Raw genomic sequence first — 10435 nt, forward strand, 5'->3', positions numbered from 1 at the left:
TGAAGGTTATTAAAGGAGTCAGGGTTTCACAATAAAAAAAAAATAAGAAGGATGAAATAAGAGAGTCACTCCTAAATTGAAGATTAATTTAATCAATAAAAATTGATGAAAAGAAAGAAGGATGATGAAAGCAAAGGGAAGAGGATGAGTGAAAAAAGAGCTTATGGTTTTTGTGACTTATAATAAAAAATTCATAAGTTCTATTTCATTCATTGTATTATTAATACACTTGAATCTTTTAAGATCAGAACCTATCAAAAATATCTCACACTAAAAAAAGTATGAGTAAACTCATAAAAAATTATAATACCACTTCGAACTAAAAATTTTACATGTCTTTTTTTAATATATTGTTTAACTTTTTTATTTTTATCTGTATTAAGACTTTTTTATTCAGATTATCAGTCATTACAACTAACATGTTGGCATGGCAAATATGAATTTGATGTATTTATGAAAGGCTGATTTTCATTCCATTATGTGTATCAAAATTCATTGACTAGAATGAATCAATGTAAGACCTTTCTTATAATGTAATATACGTTAACTATTAAGAATATAATAAAAAACAATAAACAATATTTCTTATTCTCGTTACTAAACAAAAAAAAATTATTTTGATTTCTTAATTATATACTGATTATATGTGAAATTAAAAATCTGATAAATAAATCATGGTCAATATATCTCTTATTCTCTTTGTGTTTTTTCCTAGTTAAAGAAGGTGAAAAGTCTAAACATTAAATTATTAGTATCGGAGAGCTTTTCAATTTATTTCCATAAACTTTTTAGAATAACTTAAGAAAATTACTAACTTATATTAGTATATGAAAGATGTATCATTTTAAGGTAATTTAAGTAAAACGTTGATGGTAAGAAAAATATTATAGGACTTATACTGGACATGTATAGTAGCATTTGTTTTTTACAAATATTGTGTAATTTATTAAATTATATTTTATAACCTATTACGGTAATTTTGTTAGTGACATATTGTGATTGATATATTCTATAAAGAATAATTATATTTTGACAATATTTTTTCGACAATATTTTAATATTATTTTATGTATCATTCTGTTATTGATTCAAAATTATTTCACAATTAATAATAATAATTATAAATATCAATATGGACCAACCACATAATGATAAATTATCTTAAAATATTGTGAAAGAATCATTATCTTATATAAAATCATTGAAAAATACTGATTTATCTCATACACCATTTGACGTGACCTGATACCGTTATTCGTATAAACTATTGGGGATAGTTTGGTACAAAAAAAATTGTTAGCTTTCCGTCAATCTAATACGTTTGGTTTAACTCTTAAAAACTAACATTATCAGCAAACTACACTTTTAGGAAATTATTTGAAATCATGCTTTCAACAATAGCAACTTTATCATCTAACTTTTCTAATTTTAAATGAAAAAATTATTACAAAATTATCATTTTATTTTTATAAATCATTTGATATGATAATAATTTAAAATTTTATTAAAAGTAAAATATTACTTCTTTATTTTTAGAAATTTTATGTGAATATATTTAGAAGTGTTTTTACTAGTCAAAGAGATTTTAGTGATTCTTAAAATTTATAAATTCTTATATTCATGATTTCAGTTATGAAAAATATTTCTCTTGTTTAACCATTATAAGAGAAATTTATGGAAAGAAAAAAAAATCAGCCATAACAAATGATATTTTACAAAGGTTTATTTTAAATTATTATGATATGTTATTATAATATTCATATGTTCAAACACAAGTTATGCTTATAGAGGTGTGAAAAGAGATTGATGTATTTCATAGGTCATTTAATAGAATTATGTTTGGTCTGCCACGTATTTAAAATCAGAATTAAATTCTGTATCTGGTCCAACTTTATGTAAGATCATAGATTATTTTACCTACTTTATAAAAAATAAAAATAAAATTTAAAAATACTAAAAGTAGAATATATATAATTTTTAAAATTTATGTCACAGTAAATTTTAGTTTTAGATATTAATTGTTTGATATATAAATTTATATATATATATATCTCACAATTTAATAGTAAATTCCAATGAAGTAAATGTAAAGCTGGAATAGCTCAGTTGGTTAGAGCGTGTGGCTGTTAACCACAAGGTCGGAGGTTCAAGCCCTCCTTCTAGCGAAATAATGTTTTAGCTAATTTTTTTTTTGCAATTTTTTTCTAAGCCTTCCAACTTTTTTTTTCTTTGGTGTTTTGGAATTGGAATCATTCATTTCTTAGGGTTTTCTTTTCATTTTTGTGTAGAATGACCCATAGTAAATTGCTTGGTTTTAGAAAATAGTACATTTACAACTATCATTGTATTACATTGATTTATAAATCTAAGTGTCGATCTAGCATAAATTCAGTTTAACTTAGATACTAAATGAATTTGTTGGATTTAATTAATGTCCCAACTTATAATTTGATCTGTCTTATGAAATTTCGAAATATTTATTTTGATAAAATAAATTATCATAAAAGTATATTATTCTTATCGATTAAAAATACAAACATTGATGTAATAATTTGAAGTTAAAAATAAAAAAAAAATTACACGAACTCTATATATGCAGAAAAAAAGGAAGTTGAGAAAGAGGAACGGAAGGGATGGCAAGAAAGGCAGTATATATATGTGTATATTATTTGTGTTTGAAGATATACAAAGAGTCGTGGTGGAACAGGTGTGTTTGAATGGATAAATAAGAAAAGCTACGAGGAAAAGAAAACCGAGAAATGGGAAAAAGAAATTAAAGAGAAAAGAAAGTAAAGGGTTGATCTCTCTACCTATTGATGATTCTCTATGATTCCCTTAGGGACACTTTACATTTCTTCCAGGTCCACCATAGTAAAAATAATTCCCCCATGCTTTATTAAACCCTCCTTGTATGTGGTAGCAATTGGGGTGATCTGCTAGAACCTTTAGATTCGACAAGGGAATCAAGCTGTTGTCCCAATCCACAACTTGCATATTCCTGAAATATGAAGCTTTTCCAAAACCCTCCTCTGCAAAATGCCCACTACCCATTTGAGTGGAAGTGTGAGACCCCGATAACCCCGAATTCACTATTTCTCCACCAAAGTGAATCATGCTCGCATGATCCCTTAAATGGCTGAACAACGACGATGGCCAGTACCCAACTAGGCTCCCTCCTCCAAATTCAAGCCACCAGTTCCCATGCTTTGGATCCTGCCAAATAAACCAAACCTTCTATTTTTTTCAGCAGAATCTTAAAGAAGACAACTCTATGGGAGTTACACCACATTATTCTTATGCACTCACTGCACGCCTCTCATGTTCCAGACTACTAAAGTGCTGCTGCACATACTTACTGTGACGGGACACTCTACACAGTTTTTTCTCCCTTTTCTCTCTGTCATTCTTTTATCTTTCATATAAATCATTACCCTGCCAAATTTTTTAATCACCTTGTCTTTACTTAATTTACAATTCTTCAATTCATACGCCTAATAATCACAAATTCATTTTATACACATTTAATAAATTTTAATCATTTTATCACATTATGTTGTCATACTATGATGACTTCGCAATAGAATAAAGCTGTGCATGTAAAAATTAGATTCTTTTCAGATAAAATGTTTTTTTTTGTCCTTTTTTATATTTTGAAGTTCGGCTTTAATTTTCTTAAAAGCTTTTGCCCGTATTTGCTTTCTTTAGTTTTCCTCAAACACTGTATAAATATTTATTTTTTCTATAAAATGTTATCTAAATCACTTTTAAAATAAAAAATAATGTGTTTTAAAATTAGAGAGAGTAAGAAGTAAAAAAAAAAATTAAGACAAACTAAAACTGAGTTGCGAAAATTTTAGAGGATGAAAAATATTTTTTTTTTCATTTTTTATGAGATAATTCAGAGGTAATAAGAAAGTTCCGAAACTGTGGAGAGCCCCACATTGACCATCTTTTCAGTTTAGATTTTCGTTTAGTTTTTGGCACCTTTGACTACGAGAATTGCATATTTTGCTTGACTAAAAAAAAGTATTGAGATCCGATGGTGGACGTCACCCTTCTATCATCAAAATCCAATGCTTTATTTCACAGATGGGACCCATCAGCTGATTTTGTGTAAATTATCCATTATCTTACAACATTAACTGTAAATTAAGAAAGTGGACTCTTAAATCGTTTCATTTGTGACAAGAAAAAAGAAAACGGAACCTAACTTTCCTCCTTAACAGTAAAAAATATCTAAAGACAAAAGTAACGAAAAACAAAAACCTTAAAACATAGGCACATGTTTAGAGACATGTATGAAATTGTAGACAAATTTCCAAAGTCAATTTGGTAACGTGAACAGAAAATTACCTTCCAAATGAGTAAGCTAATATCAAATTGGCCACCTTGGTATGAAGAAGTTGGAGAGATTGCTGCTCCAATTGCAATTTTACTGTTGGTCTGAACAAAGCCTGAACAGAGTAAATTGTAACACCCAGTTGCTTGGTATGCATCGGTCTGCAAATAATGACAATTATTAATGATTTTGAATAAAACTTTTGTTACCAGGTATCTTACAATTGAAGCAAAAATAATTATACGTAGTAAAGTTTTCCACCTCGTTTTCCTTGAATAAATTTACTTACCGTCCAATAAGTAAAGAATCTAGGGTACCTGTCCCCATATAGCCCCGGGCTGACCTGCATAGAAAATTACTTGAAATTAGCTTGATTGGCTAAAGTACAAAATTTAATACATGGATGAAAAGGAGATGTAGGTGGTTGAATATGCTAACTGCCTTTTGAATGCGTAACCAAATGGAATGCATTTAAGAAAAAAAATTGAAAGATAAAGAAAATAAATAATAGAAAGTAAAGGAAGAATTAATTAAGATGAAGTAATAATGATAGCGACATGCCTGCCAACCAGCTTCAATGGTGTTTAGATCATCCCCAAATGAACCAGAAATGACCCACATTTGAGACAGGCTGAATTCAGATGGGTTTTCCACAACGGGTGCCCACACGTTTATGCTAGCCTTTGCTCCGTAGTACGTATCCCCTGTCACATACCCAATTGCATGCTGTGCAGTGTGCACCATCCACATACTTTTGTTAGACCAATTTCAACATATCATAATTAAGCTTCGCATAACAATTTAACTCCCCAGTTTCTATAATAAAAAAGATAGAGATATTAAAAATACCCCCACTTCCTTTGGAGCAACAAGAGAAACAGATATTTAACTAACTGTGAAAAACATAGTAAGAGGCCTGATGGAGTACACTGCTCTGATGTGGTTTAATTTACTTTACTTTCAAAAGGGTATGATAAAGAAATGAAACATTCAACTTCCATACGCTTGCTTCTGTAGTTTATTCTTACTTCACTTTCTTTGAGAAAAAGAGAAAAGGGAAAGATAGAAAAGAATATCAGAGTTTGTGTTGCTTTCTATGATTGCTCTCAAGTAATATACCTCATGTCCATTGCCGCTGGTGTCCCTTCTGACACGGTTCAGTGTTTTTTTCATTCCAAATCTGCCAACAGAGCTAGCTCTTAAAATATCCTCTTCCCTTGTCCTTCTTATCGGAATTGTCCCTTCCGGACACCACTCACCAGACAAGCTCCACAACTGAAACTTCTCACTCAGATCATCATCCATTTGGTTATGCCCTCTCGGTCTTTCTGGGGCATCCTACACACACAAACATGAATAAAAATTACCATTTTTTTTAGATAAACTAAAACTGTAAAACACACAAAACAATAAATACCAATGGTTTCTGTCCTTTCAGTAGGGGATGATCGAAGGCTGGTTGCTTATGAGACATAACACAGTCTATTATATCTCCATCAGGACTCTGCTCAAAATACAACACAAGCATATCAATTATATAGTCTGGAAAGAAAACAAGACAAGGTGAACAGAAGAATAATTTGCACAAACCTGAATTGTCTTAACAGGAGGTTTGTTGATTTGCTGAAGCCGAGCTCTTACGGCGTTCAACTTGCGCAACTCTTCCTTTGGCCGAAAAGTTTGATTGGCAACTGGGTGGTTACCGAATTGCGATGAATGAACAGGACAAAGGGTAGATACGACAAGGAGGAAATGTAGAAGGAGAGAAATGATTGGGGAGCGTAAACATAGGCTGAAAGCCATGTTTGGGAAACTTCCTTCCCTTGTGTGCGTTGACAAATTTGCGTGTGCTTGTCCACATTTGTGTTTTCTTGTTCCAGCAACGGAACGAGGTTGTGTGTTTCTGGGTTTTGATTTTGTCCATGGAAACACATCTACGGCCATGTCAAAATAACGTAGGACGAGGACGAGGACTCTGAGAAACTTTAGTTGCACTCTTTCACTGTTTTCGAACAACCTTATTCTCTCACTTTGTGTGTGTGGCGCTACGAACAACTAAAACTTGGACCAAACTTTAACCTCCACGATCCTCTTCTGGGTCGGCTTCTCTTCTAGTTTTGACCATGCGTGTTGGGCACCTTTCAAGTACTATCTATTTATATGGTGTGGGAAATGCTCTTTTCTTTTTCAACAATCATCCTTTTTGTTTTTTTATGTGTATAATTTTTGTTATTTTTTCAAACGTACGTATGGAAAACATAAAAATATTTAGAGTTATGAAAATCTCAGTCAAGATTATATAGTTTTATGACGTATCCATTCTTCAAAAGAAGTAACTATATAAAGATTTTCTTTTTCTTAATCAGAAAAAGTAAATGTAATTGTTTCTGTGCTTTGATTTGAGTTGACTTGCAGGTTAAGAAAATTGTTACTATATAAAATAATATTTTGGATTGCTTTGATTTTTATAATCCATGTTAACTAAACTTGACTGAATGTTGAAAAGAATAGCTATCGTTACACTTTAAACCGTTCTCACATAATGTTGAGAAGGTTTGAGTTTAAAAGTTAATAGATAGTCCCCTGGAGCGTTGTTTGAGTTTAAAAGTTTACTATAAAATTATAAAACTATAAAAAAGACAAATATTTTGATACAGATAATTTTTTTACATTAATTTGATGCTACTTTTTTTATTTTTTACTTTCTTTTTAAAAAAAATACAAAACTTCATTTTTTTTAAAATAATTTTATTATTATATATATCAAATGAAAGTAAAAATGTATCACTGTCATTATTTATTATAAAACCATCACCTTAAATAATAAGATTGAATCATGCTAAATTTTGAAACATGTCCAGCGAGAATTCATGGCCTATTAAGGATGGGTCGGTGGTCTAGTATGCATAAAGTCAAATCTATCTCAATGCCTGGAAAATATATTTGAAACTTTCAAAATATATATGAAAGTGATTGTGTGAGGTTTTTAATATATGTACTTTGATAAAAAAAAATTATGCAATAAAAGTCCATGTAACTTAATTAAGTTTTTATTTGTTGAAGTGTTGATGGTTTTTGTGAGTGATATAAGTGATATAAACACAAGAATCACATATTTGTAATGACTCTACATCTGTATATCCTTAAAAAAATGGTGGAATTCTGTTAACAAATTCTAAACAAGAAAAAAGAAAATAAAAGAAATCGTCGAAGAAATTCATATGGATGACTGTCAACATACATGAATTTACTGTGAAGAAGAATTCGATGTAACATATTCGTTTACCTAAATTCACCACTAACGTAACAAACAATTGGTTTTTGTACCACTCGTCAGAAATTCCTATGTCTCAACTCAACACTAAGATGGTTGGAAAATATTTATGAGATGTCGATAGGTTAATCAATACTAGATTGTACAAGTATATTTGACATTACATTTAACTCGTTATTAAAGATTTTGGCAGCTGTATCGAATCACAAAAATATTCATATTATATTGAAGTTAAAGAAAATATATTTATCAATTTAAATGTGTTTTTTTAGAATTTTGATTCAATACTTGTTTTATCTATTTTTTTAAACCAAATTAACTCAGCGTGAATTTTTAATTAAATTGACTACAAACAACTATTTTTCGATTTAAAGTAGATTGTGTTGATTTAAGATTTTACAATTAACATTATAAAAAGTTTATATTGTAGATCAACTCTATAAAAGCGTTCATTTTACTAAATTCACTTTTAATATGAATTTGAGTCAAGAATTCATTCATTTCTTTCCGATGGTCATTTTTGTGTGTTTTTATACAAAGATGAAATGATATATGAGGATTTAGTGATGAAGAAAACGAATGAAGAATATTAGGATTATACCTAATCCATTACTGTCATAAAGACAGTAACCATTTCTGTTTTACTAGGTTTTACTGTTATTTGTTTTTAGTTGTTAGTTAGAGCTCTATAAATAGAGCTCTCCTCTTTACCTTTCATAACTCTCTGTATCAATGCTTATCAAACATAATAAAACAAGGAAAGAAAACACTTTTCTTACCTCTCGTGATTTCCCCTTCAACTTTGTCTTCTCCGGTGTCGTGAGCCACCGTCTCCTCCACCGCTGACCAGCGCTGACAGCACCGCTGTTTCATCGCCAGAAGGAGCCCTTCATCGCTCCGTTCTCTCTCTTCCTACGCTCGTTCATTACAATGATTGCGTGGCAGTATTACTTTGCCTACGCTTATTCACTACAGGCCATTGTGGGCTGGGCCACAGCTACATCTACAGTGCTGGGCCAGTTCTAATATGGTATCAGAGCAGGTCTAGTACCTGCTCTGCTTCCGTTGCCTCTGATTCAATTCTTGGTACCTTCTTGGGCTGTTTCTTGAATTCTTTCTCTCATGGATCAATCATCCAATACACCCAGTTCTTACTATCCAGCTGAAGCATCCAACCCATCCAGCCCCTACTATCTACACCCTGGTGAGAACCCAGGTCTCACCCTCATTGCCCAGACTCTAAACGAGAACAATTATTCCTCATGGAGCAGAAGCATGAGGAGAGCTCTACTGTCCAAAAACAAAACAAAGTTCATTGACGGGTCCATAAAGAAACCCCAGAAATCTGATGTGCTGTTTGATGCATGGGAAAGATGTAATGTGATGATACTGTCCTGGATAACAAAGACACTCTCCCCACAGATTGCTGAAAGCGTCATATACGTTGAAGAGGCTAAGGAATTATGGGATGAGCTGAAAGAAAGATTCTCTAAAGGGGACTACTTCAAGATTTCTGACTTGCTACAGGATATACATTCTATCAAACAGGGAGAGAGAGGAGTGAGTCAATTCTTTACTGATTTAAAGATCTTATGGGAAGAATTGGAATTTTTAAGACCCATTCCCACTTGCACATGTAACATACCATGTACCTGTGATCTTTCAAGAATCACCTTCAAATACAGGGAAATGGAACATGTAATATGTTTCTTGAAAGGGTTAAATGACTCCTACAGCACCGTTAAGACACAAATCCTTTTAATGGATCCTCTACCTAATATCAATCGAGTCTTCTCTCTCATTATGCAGCAAGAGAGACAAGAGAAAAATAGCTCTCCCAAAGTCAAGATTCTGGCAAGCACCACTGATAAAAACAACCAGTGGAAGGGCCAAGGAAGGGGATCTGGATTTCGTGGTCAAGGTAGAGGAAGGGGTAGGAATCCTAACTATGGCAAGCAATGTTCCTTTTGCAACAAGATGAATCACACCATAGATGAGTGCTACTCTAAGCATGGATACCCCCCTTGGTACAAGAAGGGAGACAGCAACCAAAACAACCAAAACAAGATAGCTGACTGGGGTTCTGCAAATGCATGCCAGAACAGCACTGAACCTGCAGGTGTTCAGAGCACTCATCCAGCAAGCAATAGTGACATCTTTCAGTCCTTTACAGCTGAACAGATGCAAAAACTTCTAAAAATGATAGACAAAGCCAATGAGCCCCCTCACAGAGTTAATCAAGTCCAGAGAAATGACACTCAACACAAACAAGGTACTCTTTCCTGGATTATAGACACTGGTGCCACAGATCATGTGACACATGATAAAACAAACTTTGTGACCTTTTACAAAATTAAACTTGTTTCTGTAAAACTGCCAAACAACTCTATTCTAACTGCTGAACACGCTGGGACAGTGCAATTTTCGAAAAATTTTATCATTTTTAATGTTCTCTATATTCCTGAATTTTGTTTTAATTTGATCTCTGTTCAAAGTCTCATTAAGGACCTAGATTGCAGTCTAACCTTTTCCTCTAAGACCTGCCAGATAAAGGAGAATCATACATTGAGGATGATTGGATGTGCTAATTCCTGGAAGGGGCTCTATTACCTGCAAGTTTCTCTTAAGTCTGATCACAGAGTTACTGCTAAAACTACTCTTTCTTTTAAAAATCTTGATGTAAACCTGTGGCATTGTAGATTAGGCCATCCAGGTGACAAGGTTATGAAATACATATATGAGAACTTTCCCTATGTTAAAACTGATACTGATATTGTTTGTGACACCTGTCATTATGCTAAGCAACGAAAGATATCTTTTCC

General features: G+C 32.1%; 1 protein-coding gene and 1 non-coding gene across 2 annotated transcripts; one reads left to right on the forward strand and one right to left on the reverse strand.

Annotated features, from left to right (window-relative positions):
• The first annotated feature begins 2091 nt into the window (after positions 1-2091).
• Positions 2092-2165, forward strand: TRNAN-GUU (transfer RNA asparagine (anticodon GUU)). Its single transcript has one exon. It is a non-coding gene; the product is annotated as a tRNA-Asn (tRNA).
• A 469-nt stretch (positions 2166-2634) lies between these two features.
• LOC108331947 (uncharacterized) lies at positions 2635-6455 on the reverse strand. The gene is made up of 7 exons (XM_017566986.2): positions 5930-6455; positions 5757-5843; positions 5459-5677; positions 4901-5065; positions 4629-4682; positions 4354-4500; positions 2635-3213 (listed from the first exon to the last, which is right to left on the reverse strand). Exons 1-7 carry the CDS (start codon positions 6281-6283, stop codon positions 2836-2838), a joined length of 1404 nt encoding a protein of 467 aa, XP_017422475.1. The 5' UTR covers positions 6284-6455; the 3' UTR covers positions 2635-2835.
• Between the last annotated feature and the right edge of the window lie 3980 nt (positions 6456-10435).

This window comes from Vigna angularis, chromosome 1 (genome assembly GCF_016808095.1).
Source record: "Vigna angularis cultivar LongXiaoDou No.4 chromosome 1, ASM1680809v1, whole genome shotgun sequence".
Lineage (NCBI taxonomy): Eukaryota > Viridiplantae > Streptophyta > Magnoliopsida > Fabales > Fabaceae > Vigna > Vigna angularis.

Coding starts and splice junctions, on each gene's coding strand:
- LOC108331947 (XM_017566986.2), bottom strand. CDS start 6,283: ATGGCCGTAGATGTGTTTCCATGGACAAAATCAAAACCCAGAAACACA. Junction 4,683..4,900: donor CCATTGAAGCTGGTTGGCAG/GCATGTCGCTAT, acceptor TTTTCTATGCAG/GTCAGCCCGGGGCTATATGG. Junction 3,214..4,353: donor TTAGCTTACTCATTTGGAAG/GTAATTTTCTGT, acceptor TTTATTTGGCAG/GATCCAAAGCATGGGAACTG.